This window comes from Oncorhynchus mykiss, chromosome 10 (genome assembly GCF_057628025.1).
Source record: "Oncorhynchus mykiss isolate SJ-2025 chromosome 10, ASM5762802v1, whole genome shotgun sequence".
Taxonomy (NCBI): Eukaryota; Metazoa; Chordata; class Actinopteri; order Salmoniformes; family Salmonidae; genus Oncorhynchus; species Oncorhynchus mykiss.
In genome coordinates, this window is record NC_143031.1 from 48,555,538 (window position 1) to 48,573,478 (window position 17,941).

General features: G+C 42.5%; 1 protein-coding gene across 1 annotated transcript; it reads right to left on the reverse strand.

Moving 5' to 3' along the window:
- Positions 1–7,376: 7,376 nt before the first annotated feature.
- Positions 7,377–14,766, reverse strand: htatsf1 (HIV-1 Tat specific factor 1; the record flags this gene model as incomplete). Its single annotated transcript, NM_001124178.1, is given in 8 exon segments — positions 7,377–7,612; positions 9,783–9,879; positions 10,000–10,163; positions 10,370–10,524; positions 12,048–12,095; positions 12,195–12,399; positions 13,078–13,242; positions 14,752–14,766. Coding segments are annotated over 8 exon segments (861 nt in total), but the record flags the coding sequence as incomplete, so codon positions are not given.
- Between the last annotated feature and the right edge of the window lie 3,175 nt (positions 14,767–17,941).

Genomic DNA, 17,941 nt, shown 5'->3' on the forward strand with positions numbered 1-17,941 from the left:
TTTGTCTGTCATAGTTGAAGTGTACCTATGATGAAAATTACAGGCCTCTCTAATATTTTTAAGTGGGAGAACTTGCACAATTGGTGGCTGACTAAATACTTTTTTTGCCCCACTGTATATTTTTCTTCTTTACGTTTAATTATACAATGAAGTTTGTCTTAATTCAAATCAAGCCCCTGTGTCCCTTGCCAAACCTCACCCTTGACTGGACGGACACACTGAGAAGAGGGGTGGAAGCCCTGAGCTATCCCTACAAGCCCCAATTCTCTTTACTTACTTACTACAGCTTATGGGAAATGTGCTCTTTTAGTATATGTCCAGTGGTTTTCCTTAAGGAGAGAGGACCTAAGGGAAGTGCCAGCCCAGACCTTATGGTCTTGTGCCCTTGTGTGCCTGCTTGCTCCTCAGGTTGTCCTTCCTCCCCTCTACAGACCCAGATCCCGTCCCAGCATCAATCCCGGTTCCTGTTTCCCAGTTCCCTGCCCCAATCCCCAGTTCCAGTCCCAGCAACAACCCTGGACACAGGAGCAGACACTACAACTGCCACCTCCATCCAACCACTGCCAGCCCAGAACCCATCCCCTACACAAGGAAACAGACACACCGTTAACCACTCCACCAGACCAAACTCATACAAGATTCATTCCTCAACAGACTTTGAAGAGAAACACAGAAATACGAACAGTGATCTTACTGATTTCCTTATTTTGCTTTGAAGTTTTTTTTGTTGCTTTGATGGTGATTCGTTGCTTTTTCCTTCTGGGATGACAGTAACCTTTGTTGTGTTGATGATTTCAAATCAAATCAAATTGTATTAGTCATGAGCCGAATACAGACCTTACAGTGAAATGCTTACTTACGAGCTCCTAACCAACAATGCATTTAAAAAAAAAATACAGATAAGAATAAAAAAATAAAAGTTGCAAGTAATTAAAGAGCAGCAGTAAAATAACAATAGCGAGACTATATACAGGGGGGTACCGGTACAGAGTCAATGTGCGGGGGCACCGGTTAGTTGAGGTAATATGTACATGTAGGTAGAGTTATTAAAGTGACAATGCATAGATGATAACAACAGAGAGTAGGGTGGCTGGAGTCTTCGACAATTTTTACGGCCTTCCTCTGAAACCGCCTGGTATTGAGGTCCTGGATGGCAGCAAGCTTGGCCCCAGTGATGTACTGGGCCGGTCGCACTACCCTCTGTGCCTTGACGTTGGAGGCCGAGCAGTTGCCATACCAGGCAGTGATGCAACCAGTCAGGATGCTCTCGATGGTGCAGCTGTAGAACCTTTTGAGGATCTGAGGACCCATGTCAAATATTTTTCAGTCTCCTCTTTTCAGTCTCATGCCCTCATCACGACTGTCTTGGTGTGCTTGGTTCATGTTAGTTTGTTGGTGATGTGGATGGTTTAATGTGTTAGAGTGTTTGTTAGGCGGTTTAATGTGTTAGAATTGATTTGATGTTTAGTTTTGACTGTTGATTGATTTGAAACTTAATATTGAATTTGACTATTGCTTTTGATTGAACAGAGAACATGTAATGAATTTAGGAAAAAACAAAGACCCCACTTCGATGACTAAGATAATAAAACAAAACACTAGAGTAAATACTATATTTGCTTTTTTAACTACATTATTTATACTATAGTAAACTGTAAATACTATATTATACTACAGTAATATATGCAAAAAAACAAAAATTATGTACAGAGTGTACAAAACATTAGGAACACCCTCCTAATATTGAGTTGTACCCACTTTTGCCCTCAGGGCAGCTTCAATTTGTCGGGGCATGGACTCCACAAGGAGTCGAAAGCATTCCACAGGGATGCTGGCACATGTTGACTCCAATGCTTCCCACAGTTGTGTCAAGTTGACTGGATGTCCTTTGGGTGGTGGACCATTCTTGATACACACGGGAAACTGTTGAGTGTGAAAAACCCAGCAAGCAGCGTTGCAGTTCTTGACACACTCAAACCAGTGCACCTGGCATCTACTGCCATACCCCATTCAAAGGCACTTAAATCTTTTGTCTTGCCCATTCACCCTCTGAATAACACAAATACACAATCCATGTCTCGATTGTCTCAAGGCTTAAAAATCCTTCTTTAACCTGTCTCCTCCCCTTCATCTACACTGATTGAAGTGGATTTAACAAGTGACATCAATAAGAGATCATAGCTTTCACCTGGTCAGTTTAAGTCATGGAAAGAGCAGTTGTTCCTAATATTTTGTCCACTCAGTGTATAGTGAATATTACAGTATACTAGTCATATCCGCAACAAAACACCTAGAAAAAAAATACTACAGTAATGTCCGCATAAACACTAATACTAGAGTATTTATACTACAGTAAACTATAGTATTTCTTCATGTAGGTCTGGCAGCACCGTGCTCTATAACAAACATAGCCATATTGTACATGTACTGTCAACCCCACATTGACATTTCAGATGAGGCTGGCCTGCAAGCAGGAAAGTAACAGAGTGGCAGGATGCATTGGATAAAACAATACAAGCCAGGCTAGCGACTGTCTCTGATGTTCTAGAACACGAGACCGGTATAGGGTCAAATTGGACAGGAGAAATCGGAAGAATTCTTGTCATTGTCCATCTAAAAACTCCATCTAGATGAAACAGATGGAGGAAACTAATATTAGTGCCAGGGCATCAATAATCTACAAGAAGGCATGTTGAGATGTCTGTCCTTCCATCTGTGGCTCCATTACTGGCAGCCATGCTGGCCAAGCAAATACAGTATGATAGGGATGATAGTATGATAGTCCATCCAAGCCCAGTCTTGGAGCTTCGGGGTGTGCAGGGTCATCTGTTGATACAAGGTCCTCATCACCGCGGTATCCAGACTGGTCACAGGGTCATGGAGAGGACAAGGGCGGGGGCTTCAAGTTCTTCTATTCTACCCCTTTGGTCATTTTAGTGGTTGGTCGTTGGTGTGGCCTATTATTATGGGATGCAGTCCCTTCAAGTAACCATTGCAAATGCAGAATCATTATTTACCTCCGTATATATACAGTGGGGCAAAAAAGTATTTAGTCAGCCATCAATTGTGCAAGTGTAACAGTACAAATTTAGACCGTCCCCTCGCCCATACCCGGGCGCGAACTAGGGACCTTCTGCACACATCAACAGTCACCCTCGAAGCATCGTTACCCATCGCGCCACAAAAGCCGCGGCTTTTTAAGTGGGAGAACTTGCACGATTGGTAGCTGACTAAATACTTTTTTTGCCCCACTGTACAGTGTTCCTGTAAGATTATATTTAATGCAAATGTGACAGTGACAAACATGGATAATGTCTACTAAGCTGAAAAGACGCTGCTATACCTCCTGAAATACAGTGCATTCGGAAAGTATTCAGACCCCTTGACTTTTTCCACATTTTGTTACTTTACAGCCTTATTCTAAAATTGATTAAATCCCCCCCCCCCCCCCTATCTACACACAATAACCCATAATGACAAAGGTTTAGAGACATTTTTGTTCATTTGTTGAAAATAAATGACTGAAATATCACATTTACAAAAGTATTCAGACTCAGTACTTTGTTGAAGTACCTTTGGCAGCGATTACAGCCTCAAGTCTTCTTGAGTATGATTCTACAAGCTTGGCACACCTGTATTTGGAGTTTCTCCCGTTATTCTCTGCAGATCCTCTCAAGGTCTGTCAGGTTGGATGGGGAGCGTCGCTGCACAGCTATTTTCAGGTCTCTCCAGAGATGTTCGACCGGGCTCTGGCTGGGCCACTCAAGGACATTCAGAGACTTGTCCCGAAGCCACTCCTGCATTGTCTTGGCTGTATGCTTCGGGTCGTTGTCCTGTTAGAAGGTAAACCTTCGCCCCAGTCTGAAGTCCAGAGCGCTCTGGAGCAGGTTTTCATCAAGGATCTCTCTGTACTTTGCGACGTTCATCTTTCCCTCAATCCTGACTAGTCTCCAAACCCCTGCAGCTGAAAAACATCCCCACAGCATGATGCTGCCACCACCATGCTGCACCGTAGGGATTGTGCCAGGTTTCCTCCAGACATGACGCTTGGCATTCAGGCCAAAGAGTTCAATCAGACCAAAGAGTCTTGCTCAGTTTGGCCATTTAAGACATTTTTTGGTACCCTTCCCTAGATCCGTGCCTCGACAAGGGTTGCACATTTTGGGGAATATTCAGGGTTGCAAACTTCCGTGGGAATTAACGGGAATATATGGGAATTAACGGGAATATATGGGAAATAATGGAAATATATGGAAATTAATATTAATACCATTTAAACGTAGATGTTTTTGGCATTGGATATACACTACCATTCAAAAGTCTGGGGTCACTTAGAAATCTTCATGTTTTTGAAAAAAAAGCTCATTTTTAGTCCATTAAAATATCAAATTGATCAGAAACACAGTGTAGACATTGTTAATGTTGTAAATTACTATTTTAGCTCGAAACGACCGATTTTTTTATTGAATGTCTACATAGGAGTACAGAGGCCCATTATCAGCAACCATCACTCCTGTGTTCCAATGGCACATTGTGTCAGCAAATCCAAGTTTATAATTTTTAAAAGGCTAATTGATCATTATAAAAGCCTTTTGTAATTTTGTTAGCACAGCCGAAAACTGTTATGCTGATTGAAAAAGCAATAAAACTAGCCTTCTTTAGACTAGTTGAGTATCTGGAGCATCAGCATTTCCGGGTTTGTTTACAGGCTCAAAATGGCCAGAAACAAATAACTTTCTTCTGAAACTCGTCAGTCTATTCTTGTTCTGAGAAATAAAGGCCATTCCATGTGAGAAATTGCCAAGAAACTGAAGATCTCATACAACGCTGTGTATTACTCCCTTCACAGAACAGTGCAAACTGACTCTCAGAATAGAAAGAGGAGTGGGAGGCCTCTGTGCACAACTGAGCAAGAGCATAAGTACATTAGAGTGTCTAGTTTGAGAAACAGACGCCTCACAAGTCCTCAACTTGTAGCTTCATTAAGTAGTACCTGCTAAGTCTCAACTTCAACAGTGAAGAGGCGACTCCAGAATGCTGGCCTTCTAGGAGATTTTATTTTATACATTTGCAAAATAATCTAAAAACCTGCTTTTGCTTTATCATTATGGGGTATTGTGTGTAGATTGATGAGAATGTTAAAAAATATACATTTTAGAATAAAGCTGTAACTTAACTAAATGTGGAAAAAGTAAATCGGTCTGAATTAGAGGTCGACCGATTAATCGGAATGGCCGATTAATTAGGGCAGATTTCAATAATTTTTGGCGCCGATTTGCGGATAAAAAAAAAACAACAACTATGTTTACACCGTTATTTAATCTTTATTTAACTAGGCAAGTCAGTTAAGAACACATTCTTATTTCAATGACGGCCTAGAAACAGTGGGTTAACTGCCTTGTTCAGGGGCAGAAAGACAGATTTTCACCTTGTCAGCTCGGGGGATTCAAACTTGCAACCTTACAGTTAACTAGTCGAACGCAATAACGACCTGCCTCTCTCTCGTTGCACTCCACAAGGAGACTGCCTGTTACGCAAATGCAGTAAGCCAAGGTAAGTTGCTAGCTAGCATTAAACTTATCTTATAAAAAACAATCAATCATAATCACTAGTTAACTACACATGGTTGATGATATTACTAGATATTATCTAGTGTGTCCTGTGTTGCATATAATCTGACTGAGCATTCAAGCATACAAGTATCTAAGTATCTGACTGAGCGGTAGTAGGCAGAAGCAGGCGTGTAAACATTAATTCAAACAGCACTTTTGTGCGTTTTGCCAGCAGCTCTTGGTTGATAGCATTGCGCTGTTTATGACTTCAAACCTATCAACTCCCGAGATGAGGCTGGTGTGACCGAAGTGAAATGGCTGGCTAGTTAGCGCGCGCTAATAGCGTTTCAAACTTCACTCGCTCTGAGCCTTGGGGTGGTTGTTTCCCTTGCTCTGCATGGGTAACGGTGCTTCGATGTGGTGGCTGTTGTCGTTGTGTTGCTGGTTCGAGCCCAGGGAGGAGCGAGGAGAGGGACGGAGGCTATACTGTTATACTGGCAATACTAAAGTGCCTATAAGAACATCCAATAGTCAAAGGTTAATGAAATACAAATGGTATAGAGGGAAATAGTCCTATAACAACTACAACCTAAAACTTCTTACCAGGGGAATATTGAAACATGGTGTTAAAAGGAACCACCAGCTTTCATATGTTCTCATGTTCTGAGCAAGGAACTGAAACTTTAGCTTTCTTACATGGCACATATTGCACTTTTACGTTCTTCTCCAACACTTTGTTTTTGCATTATTTAAACCAAATTGAACATGTTTCATTATCTACTTGAGGCTAAATAGATTTTATTTACGTATTATATTAAGTTAAAATAAGTGTTAATTCAGTATTGTTGTAATTGTCATTATTACAAATACATTTTATATATACATATATATATTATTTTTTTAAATCGGCCGATTAATCGGTATCGGCTTTTTTGGTCCTCCAATAATAGGTATCGACGTTGAAAAATCATAAATCAGTCGACCTCTAGTCTGAATACTTTCCGAATGCACTGTAGTTCCCGTCTGAGTTAGAACAGTCATGAATTCTCCACTTCCATTTTACGTGGACAGAGCACGACAAAATAACTGACAATTAGGCACCTGCAGGCGTCAGAATTGTCACCCTCTCGACTGGGTCGGAGGGCCGTGTGCGGGAAGAAAAGGAAATCCCGCTTTACACTTCGTTCCCCTCTCGTTTCTTTACTAACCTTGTGGGCACACCACATCTTGAGGGCGGGGATACAACCACAAATCTCACGTGCAGTCTCACCCAACACGCTTCCCATCTACACACAATGGAGGGGCATTGTGACGCGGACGTCCGGCTTGCCAGGCTATTTAAGATTTTTTACATTTTTTTAAAACATTACTTGGGAGATGGACAATCTGTTACAGTTAGAGGATGGGGGCAGCAGCATTTTGTCTGTGAAAGACGATGGCTATTGGCGTGACAGCGCATTAGGGCACATTATTAAGAGGCTGCACGTGAGCTCGTCAGGAAGCTGGAGGTGTTGGGAGGCCTTGACCCAAGTGAACCTGCCTTCAGTACAGCCAGCCTGCTACCGGGAGAGTATACTGATATCTCTTTCTCCCACACAGGCTGAAACCTCAACACTGCCAGAAACACTTCCCACTACTTCCCCAGTGTCTGCTGCCCTTTCTAACATTCCACAACTCTTATTGTATTTTGTTACTTTGTTCATGAGACATTCACACACACACACACACACACACACACACAAAACAAGTCTACTGCCTCACGGCAATAGCTACACAGAAATCAATAACATGGGTGAAAGATTACACACCATACCATGCATGGTTGCCACTGGTAACGTTACGTTTATTTTCCATCTCAAAACAAATCATGACAGGACAGGATGGAGTTTTAGCTTTTACGGTTGAAATCGAGTTCACTGCTATATTCAAGAGAGACAATGAGAAACATGGATGTAAATCCTTTCAGTTTCAGACCTCTCCGAAGCTTGGTCCCTAACTGCGTATCCATTCCCAGCGTATTCAAATCAAGACCAAGATCATTTAGTTCATTACACAAATTCCTAGTATAAAAGACATAAAAGTGATGTTGCAAATTATTGAGGTCAATCAATAAAACAGGTCATTGTGGAGGGAAAGAATTGAAAATATACAAATAACTTTTTTTATTATTCATCACTAAGTATGCAACAGAGTATTTCCATCCCAATAAGCCTTATTCCTCAGCGTGTCACTTTCCACCAATCAAACAAGGTGTGGGGGCAGTTTAGCAGATGTCAGGCAAGACTGTCCTTTTATATGCTGAACACAAGGAGGTGTACAGTGATGTCTGTGTGTCTGTCTACGTGTCTTCTTCGTCACTTCCTGCCAGGCTGCTGTCAGTGGAACTTACTTCTGCGTCCTCAGAGGTCTTTGGTTCCACCCCAGGGTCAACTGCTGCCTTTGCTCCTGCTTCCTGGCTCTGAGAGTTGGAGGGCTCTGTCACAGGCCCCTCTGCCTTGCTGGATGACTCCTCTGTGGTTGTGGTTGGTCCCTCTGTACTCCCTGGCGGTGCCCCCGGCGGTGCAGGCCCCTTGCTCCCACCTTCTAGGTAGGCTGCCCAGCCTTTCAGTCTCTCCTCTCGCTCCCTCGTGGTTTCCTCCACCTATAGACAGACACACGGCAAACACAGTTATTTTCGCTAGGGTACATTAACCGAGGTGGTTGATATGTTCCCCGGAAACAATTGACGAGGTGCTAAGCCTCTCTCAACTCTAACGTGATAGTGACCTAGCAACTGTACTACCTGTCGCTGCCTCTTCATGAGCCCCATCTGTGCTGACATGTGGGCCATAGCAGCTTCTAATGTTGCAACAGCACACAGTTCTTACCTGGTAGTCAGTGGATCCATCCCACAGCTGTGCTGATAACTTCTTGCCACCAAACCAGCGGCCGTCCAGCGCCATCTGACACACGTCTGCATCCTCTGGCTCTTTGAAGGCCACCGAGGCCACTCCATCAGGATGTCTCTATGGAGGACATAGGAACCATGTCACTAGCTAGGTTTCCTCTCCAAAATTGACCGAAAGATTTGAATGCGAAATTCCCCCCCTTCTAACTTGCTGGTTTGCGAATCAAGAGCTGCAACCCAGTGACGTCACACGTGACAAAACACTAATCGCAGAATCTTTGATTGATCCATTTAAAAAGTTTGAAGGGTTTCTATTGGATTTTTTTCTGACATGGTAGCCTACACGACAGCGAGGCACCGATCATCACGTCACCAGCAAGCAAATACCCCGGTGACGTGAAAATGCAGTCCCTTCACCACCCTGTCACCATAACTTACTTCAGTCCGTTCACCTGCATAGCCTAATAACCTCCATGGTTATCCACCGACAATTTTCAGTTTCCACCAGGCCTGCTGTGAGTTTGTTTTATGCAACAGAGCATTCACTGCATAAAAATGGTTGGATAGAAACATGGCTACTGTCAGAACACTAAAGATATGGTTCCCAATTGACACCTTAACGGAGGACATGTTTCGGATTTTGGAGTGTGTTATTTTGCTTTATAAACTGGATGGTTTGAGCCCTGAATGCTGATTGGCTTACAGCCGTGGTATATCAGCCCGTACACCACGGGTACGACAAAAACTTTTAAAAAACTGCTCTAATTACGTTAGTAACCAGTTTATGATAGCAATAAAGGCACCGGTTTGTGATATATGTCCAATATACCACGGCTAAGGGCTGTGCCTAAGAACAGCCCTTAGCCGTGGTATATTGGCCATATACCACACCCCCTCGGGCCTTCTTGCTTAATTATACCAGAGTGACAGAAATGAAGTGAGCTGATTCCCATCAGTAGGCACTTACATCAAAAATGATGACCTTCTTCACCTGACCAAATTTCTCACATTCAGTCCGGAGGTCATCTCGGTACTCATTTAACACCAGGGGGTCTTCCTGTAGGACAGAGATACAGTACACAGGTTTACTACAGTGCAGAAAAGGACTGGAGGTGAAGTGTTGGGATGTGAAACTAGAACACAACGAATCCTGATCTCTTACGGAGAAAGACTCAAGCCTGACTCCCTAAAATACCACAGTGCTGTCGATGGTAAGGAGTCTAAATCAGTTTAAACGACTCATTGCACTGGGGGTATATGCTGTCCTCACACCAGTCATCTATATCTATTCACACCAGCTCTTTGTGGTCGTGAGTGAGAGAGTGAGTGAGGTATTTGCTCACCTCAAAGTCACTGGGGTGGAACATGTTCTGGATGATGAGCACACGTTCATGCCTCTTGCGCGCCTCCCCTTTCTTCTCTGGCCTCCAGTCCAGCTGCCTATCAGTTAGATCAACGGTGAGAGATGAGCCACACAAAAGCCAGTTAAGGGACACCTAATGCCCAGAAGCATTGAGCTATTCCAATTCCGGTTGCAGAATTTGTCAGGACGGGACATACTTCTGCTGTGCCTTCATCCTCTTGCGGTAATCCTTGCTCTTCTTCTTCTTCTTACTGGCGTCGTACTGGCCCTTGAGCTCGAACCTGGCAGCCTCCACGTGGAGCTGATACCCCCTGATCTCTGACTCGTCAATCAGTCGCTCAGCCAGGGCCACAGACTCCTTCTGCAAGGGAGGGGGAACGGAGAGGCATGCTGAATGGAAACGCCACACACTACACACACACACATCCTCTCATGGAAATAGACGCATAGCAACAAAGAGATCCAGCGAGACATTTCCCACTAACGCTGGGAGAACACTAATCGTCTCGATTACACTCCTCGTAAGACCACAAAGAACCATGACAACGCTAAGCCCAGAGCACTCACCTTTAAGTAACAGCAGAGTCCGTCGCCTTTCTGGTTCCCCTGGCCGTCCCTGTAGAGTTTGACTTTGTACTCCTCGGAGATGGGGTCCCTCATAACAATGCCACACTTAGACATGACCTCAACAAACTCCTCCGTGGTGATGTCCGGTGGAAGACCTGAGGAATAGAAAATAACATCCCTGACTGAAAGGACAGTAGGAACTTGCCTGAACAATTCATTTCTGCCGAAACAGTGAAACTCAATTGTGTTGGTAGCCATCAGATCTGGGTTCAAAAGACACGTGTATTTAAATATTTGTATTTCTTATTTTTCTGTGTATTTGAGTATTTTCAAATACACTGGCCAAAGCACAGCCAAAAACAACGACTTATATTTGAAGTAGTTGTAAATACATGCCAATACTTTCAAAACATATTTCCAAATCAGGGATCCAGACTGCGACCATTTAAATCGCACCACCTCACTAAATACATCCTATTTTTTGGGGGGGAGGCTCAAACCATGATTTGTAATGAAAGTGTCTTCCTGCCCCTGTTCCACTGGGCCCTGATGCTGTGTTGAGCGAGTCGCGAGTCTCTCTCTCTCTCAAAAAATGCTCCGAGGTAATTTTGTAAAAAACATTTTAAAATCCAACTGCGTGTAAAACACAGCTATCCTGTAGTCACGGTTGAAGAGAGGAGGTTCTCAGATTTCTATAGGTATCATTTTTTTTCGAACTCTCAATGTTGAGCTCAATAGCAACTATTTTACAGCCAACATATTTGATATGGCTTTGAGATACAGAGTGCGCTAAATAGGCATCAGCCATTACATCAGCCATTGCATAGGCCATTGCATAGGCCTCAATTAATTGTTAGATTAATTGTTAGATTGTTAGATTAATTGTTAGATTAACGCATGGCTACTAGCAGTGGGCATTATATTTAGAGCTAGCGATTTAGCTAACGTGTTTTGCGTTTCCATTTACTCAGGTCGTGAATTGGCCTTTGATATTAGTGCACATACACTACCGGTCAACAGTTTTAGAACTCCTACTCATTCAAGGTTGTTTCTTTATTTTCCCTTTTTTTGGTTACTACATGATTCCATATGTGTTATTTCATAGTTTTGATGTCTTCACTATTATTCTACAATGTAGAAAATATTAAAAATAAAGAAAAACCCTTGAACGAGTAGATGTAGATGCAGGCAAATAGATTTCTAAAAATAAATAAATGTAAAACAACATTCTAAAGGCCTATTTTAACTGTAAAATATAACAACAAAAGCCTACTGTCAACCCACAATTCATGACATTAGATGGATTAGGTTGCACATCTAAATATTTAGAATCACAACATGTTAAATAAAACAACGTATTTATTGAATACCATCTCATTAGTCTATTACACTTTTTAATAAAGCACTGTGAATAACTTTATATGATGAGTACACGTTTTCTAATGCGCGACGCTGCAAAAAACATTGGAGCATGGTGCCACCAAGAACTTAGTGGTACCAGGAGAAAATGTTCATCTGGAGCCCTGCAAATACATTCCAATATTCAACTACTTGTATTTTCAAAGAAACTTTGTCTAAATAATTGTTTTGAAATGTATTTGAAAGTACTGTATTCAAAATACAGTAAATAGTATTTGAACTTAGGTCTGGTAGCCATATTCAGAGAAGGGAGACTTACCTGACACGTACACATTGGTATTCTTGTCGGTTTCCACATCAAACCAGGCTGCAAAGACAATGACATTTGTTTGAGTATTCCCTTTGAGGGCGCACCAAGTCACATGTCGATTTCACGCTAAACACATGTCTGTAAAACATCCTGTACCTGCAGTATCAGCCTTCCTTTTCTCTCCTTTCTCCTTTTTGCCATCTTTCGGCTGTTCCGTGTCAGTGCGCTTCTCGGTTTTCTTCCCCTCCTCTGGCTTGGCTGTTGTGTCCGTGTCAGGTGCACACGCAGCATTTGGATCATGCTGCCCATCCTTTGTGAAGCCGTAGTTAGCTTGATACGCAGCAAGGAAGTCCTCTGTTATCTGGACAAGACCAGAATTAGCCCAACCACTATTTCGCACAACATATTCTCACAACCAAAAGGTGATCAATGGAAACTGACAGAGGGTCATGGCAATTCTAAAAGGTTTTAGAAACATAACATTAAAACAGGGATGGGCAACTTTGTTGGGGGTGGGGACCATCAAAAAATCAGAACTCGTCATGAGGGGCCGCAGTGGCACGTGGGTCATCCCCCACCATTTCTCGCAATTCTGCACATTTTGCCATGGGGCGTAGAGAAAATGTTGCCGTTTTAAAGCAAGTTTGCTGCAATTCTAAACATTTTGCTATGGGGAGGAGAGAAAAATGTGCTGTTATACAGCTAATTTCCTACAAATATACACATTTTGTCATAGAATGGAGAAAAATGTTTGCAGTTTTTTTTTTATATGATAACTGATGACCAAGGTCGGTTTTTCGACCATGCTTACAACACGTTATGATAGCTGGCCGCTAGACTAATTAACCAATCTAAAAATGTTTGCTGACATGGGCTAATTGAATGACTGCTGATGCACAAGGGGGGAAATTGGTCCGCAAGCCTACAAAAAGGTGGGCCGCATCCGTCCACCAGTTGCCCATCCTTGTATTACAACATCAAGTTGTTGCAGACAGAAATGAAAGGTTTTAGCTAAGCAGAAGACGTGAAGGTAACACACTTTAGGAAACCATGCTTTCTTGTCATGGTCCCAGTCATACACTGTCCCATCCTCTGGGTCCACGAAGGTGTTAGGGTCAGCTCCGTCCCCCTGTCTCTGGCCATACAGCTGCTGCAACCGGAGCTGCTCATGGAACTCCTTATTTCCATCAGTATCACCACTCATCTAAACAACACAGGAGAACACAGGTGGATACAATAACATACATTGAAGATCTTGCTTGTTTAGAGGACATGTGTTGTTGTTGAATGGGCCACTACTAGCTAGAATAGTGGGCCAGCCAGCCAGCCAGCTAGAATAGTGGGCCAGGCGGCCAGCCAGCTAGAATAGTGTGCCAGCCAGCTAGAATAGTGTGCCAGCCAACTGGCCAGCTAACAATTTAAAACAAATGTAAGACTTGTGAACTGTCAAGTCAAGAGTTGCAGCTAGCAAGCTGTCGATAGCTATGTGGACAGCTAGCTGGTTAGCTAACGTTAGTGAACTAGCTTTAAATCTATACTGAACAAAAATATAAACGCAACATGCAACAATTTTACTGAGTTACACTTCATACAAGGAAATCAGTCAATTTAAATAAATAAGTCCCTAATCTATCGATTTCACCTGACCAGAGAGGGGTGCAGCCATGGGTGGGCCTGGGAGGACATACGCCCACCCACTTGGAACCAGGACGACCCAACCAGAATGAGTTTTCCCCCACAAAAGGGCTTTTTTACAGACAGAAATACTCCTCAGTTTCATCAGCTGTCCGGGTGGCTGGTCTTAGACGATCCCGCAGGTGAAGAATCTAGAAGTGGAGGACCAGGGCTGGCGTGGTTACACGTGGTCTGCGGTTGTGAGGTCGGTTGGATGTACTGCCAAATTCTCTAAAATGACGTTGGAGGCGGCTTATGGTAGAGAAATTAACTCTGGTGGACATCCCTGCAGTCAGCATGCCAATTGCACGCTCCCTCAAAACATCTGTGGCATTGTTCTGTGTGACGAAACTTCACATTTTAGGGTGGCCTTTTATTGTCCCCCAGCACAAGGTGCACCTGTGTAATGCGCATGCTGCTTAATCGGCTTCTTGATATGCTACGCATATCAGGTGGATGGATTAGCTTTGCAAAGGAGAAATTCTCACTAAAGGGATATAAACAAATGTGTGCACAACATTTGAGAGAAATACGTATTTTTGTGCGTATGGAACATTTCTGGGATATTTTATTTCAGTTCATGAAATCAATACTTTACATGTTGCGTTTATATTTTTGTTCAGTATAGCTACAGTAACGTTAGCTAGCTAACGAGTGAGCTACGTTAGCTAGTAGCCCATGGGTGCTGCGTGACAATCTGAAATCAGACAATGAAAAGTATATTATACACATCTTTATAACTACTAACGTTACTAATATCTAGCCAATTGACTGGACCTAGCTAGTTAGCTTTGTTTATTTATAAAAATTGTAGCTACTAAGTTAACGTTAGCTGACAATCAAGCAAGTGTGCCTAGTTAGCTAACAAGCTAACGTTAGCAAACTCTGCTTTGTGTATTTAGCCAGGAATTTAACTAGAAAGTAACGTTACATAACGAGCCAAAGGGAAGCAATGCTTGTCTTTGAAGATAAATTATTTGTATGTGGATTATTGATTAGTTCGCTAATTAAACGTTAAAACATTAGCCAGCTCAGCTACCTTTGGCTTTGACGGTCCGCCGCCAACGATGACTGAAGATACACTTCCGGTGTCAAAGAAGAACTTCTGGTAGTAATAAACCCATGGAGTCAAGGTTAGAACGATTCCAGCTTTTGTCAACTCAAAACGTCAAATGTTTTTTTTTAAGTACAAAAAATGAAGCATTTTAGCTAACCCTAACCTGCTACGTTAATTCTCCTAACCTGCTATGAAAAGTGAAATCTGACAAAAGCTGGAGGCTTTCTAGCTATAACCTAAACCTGTGTCGTCACCAAGGGAGAACAACTGCCTCTCAATGAAGCCAGAACAAACAAAAAATCCAAAATTCTATACCAAAATTACCAATTTTTCTGATTAAATTTAATTATCTTATTAAAACACTAACCCTAGTGAATAACACAAATAATAACATCTTCATTAATCATTATAATAAGATATTTTCAGAGTGAATATAATTGCACTTAAATTGTTTCTTTTTTTAATTGTGTTTATATTTTTTGTATGTTTGAGCATTGTTAATACCTGTGTTTGGTTTGCTAGACATGTTTGATGTAGCAATGTAAGTTGATTTTTCGTATTATGAATAATAAAAATAAAAAAATGAAGCCAGAACATATTTGATGAAGCCACGCAATTCAAGGCCGACCGTGGTACTACAGGCAGGCATTGTTTGCAGAAAACACGATCCCCCAATATAGTCCAAGTATGGCGATTTTCATGACTTTTTATGGGCAAAGATGATGGTATGTGTAATTGCAATAGTCTGTAAAACAATGGACAAAGCAATTACTGATTATGGTCCCAACGCGAAGTAGACAGGCTTCTGAGTGGCACAACGTCTAAGGCACTGCATCTCAGTGCTAGAGTCGTCACTACAGAACCTGGTTTGATTCCAGGCTGTATCACAACCGGCTGTGATTGGGAGTCCCAAAGGGCGTCGTACAATTGGCCCAGCGTCGTCCTGGTTAGGCGGGTTAACTGACTTGCCTAGTTAAATAAAGGTTAAATAAAATAAAAAAGACAGCACCTTGAATGACGTTTTACATCGTCACATCCGAATGAGCCTTGATCTGAGAGGCAAAGTCCTTGTTGGAAATCTTGAAATTGAGCCAAAAAAACAACAATATTGAATCAGTATCGAGCAAACATTTTTTCAACCAGTTTATCTTGAAAGTGTTATTTATGTCAACAAAATCCAACACTTCTAGACCGCCTTCAGCTCTTTTGTTAGAAAGGACATATTTTTTTTAGTTTGTGAGACTTATTTTTCCAGATGAAGTCAAGAAAGGTCTTATTGATCTCTTTACAAGTAGCTGGATTTACACATAACGATAATGAGGGGTACACAAACGAGACAGTCCCTCTGCCTTGGACAGAAGTACTAAGTTCTTCTCGGGCCTCTATAACTATATCTATTGTTCTTATTTTTGTTGTTGTTGTGTGATTTTGATTAATCCCCTCTACCACACGGAACCCCACTAATCTACTGACCGAACGCAAGAGGTGGCTAACAACATACCTCCATCCTATGCTAGCTTGCTACCGATGGCCTGGCTAGCTGTCTAAATCGCCGTGACCCTCAACCAACCTCTCCACTCACTGGACCCTTTTGATCACTCGACTAAGCATGCCTCTCCTTAATGTCTATATGTCTTGTCCATTGTTGTTCTGGTTAGTGTTTATTGGCTTATTTCACTGTAGAGCCTCTAGTCCTGCTCACTATACCTTATCCAACCTATTAGTTCCACCACCCACACATGCAATGACATCTCCTGGTTTCAATTATGTTTCTAGAGACAATATCTCTCTCTTCATCACTCAATACCTAGGTTTACCTCCACTGTATTCACATCCTACCTTACCTTTGTCTGTACATTATACCTTGATGATATTTTATCGCCCCCAGAAACCTCCTTTTACTCTCTGTTCCAGACGTTCTAGACGACCAATTCTTATTGCTTTTAGCCGCACCCTTATTCTACTCCTCCTATGTTCCTCTGGCGATGTAGAGGTGAATCCAGGCCCTGCAGTGCCTAGCTCCACTCCTATTCCCCAGGCACTCTCTTTTGACGACTTCTGTAACCGCAATAGCCTTGGTTTCATGCATGTTAACATTAGAAGCCTCCTCCCTAGGTTTGTTCTATTCACTGCTTTAGCACACTCTGCCAACCCGGATGTTCTAGCTGTGTCTGAATCCTGGCTTAGGAAGACCACCAAAAATTCAGACATTTTAATTCCAAACTACAACATTTTCAGACAAGATAGAACTGCCAAAGGGGGCGGTGTTGCAATCTACTGCAAAGATAGCCTGCAGAGTTCTGTCCTACTATCCAGGTCTGTACCCAAACAATTTGAACTTCTACTTTTAAAAATCCACCTCTCTAAAAACAAGTATCTCACCGTTGCCGCCTGCTATAGACCACCCTCTGCCCCCAGCTGTGCTCTGGACACCATATGTGAACTGATTGCCCCCCATCTATCTTCAGAGCTTGTGCTGCTAGGCGACCTAAACTGGAACATGCTTAACACCCCAGCCATCCTACAATCTAAACTTGATGCCCTCAATCTCACACAAATTATCAATGAACCTACCAGGTACCTCCCCAAAGCCTTAAACACGGGCACCCTCATAGATATCATCCTAACCAACTTCCCCTCTAAATACACCTCTGCTGTCTTCAACCAAGATCTCAGCGATCACTGCCTCATTGCCTGCATCCGTAATGGGTCAGCGGTCAAACGACCTCCTCTCATCACTGTAAAACGCTCCCTGAAACACTTCAGCGAGCAGGCCTTTCTAATCGACCTGGCCGGGGTATCCTGGAAGGATATTGACCTCATCCCGTCAGTAGAGGATGCCTGGATATTTTTAAAAAATGCCTTCCTAACCATCTTAAATAAACATGCCCCATTCAAGAAATGTAGAACCAGGAACAGATATAGCCCTTGGTTCTCCCCAGACCTGACTGCCCTTAACCAACACAAAAACATCCTATGGCGTTCTGCATTAGCATCGAACAGCCCCCGTGATATGCAGCTGTTCAGGGAAGCTAGAAACCATTATACACAGGCAGTTAGAAAAGCCAAGGCTAGCTTTTTCAAGCAGAAATGTGCTTCTTGCAACACTAACTCAAAAAAGTTCTGGGACACTGTAAAGTCCATGGAGAATAAGAACACCTCCTCCCAGCTG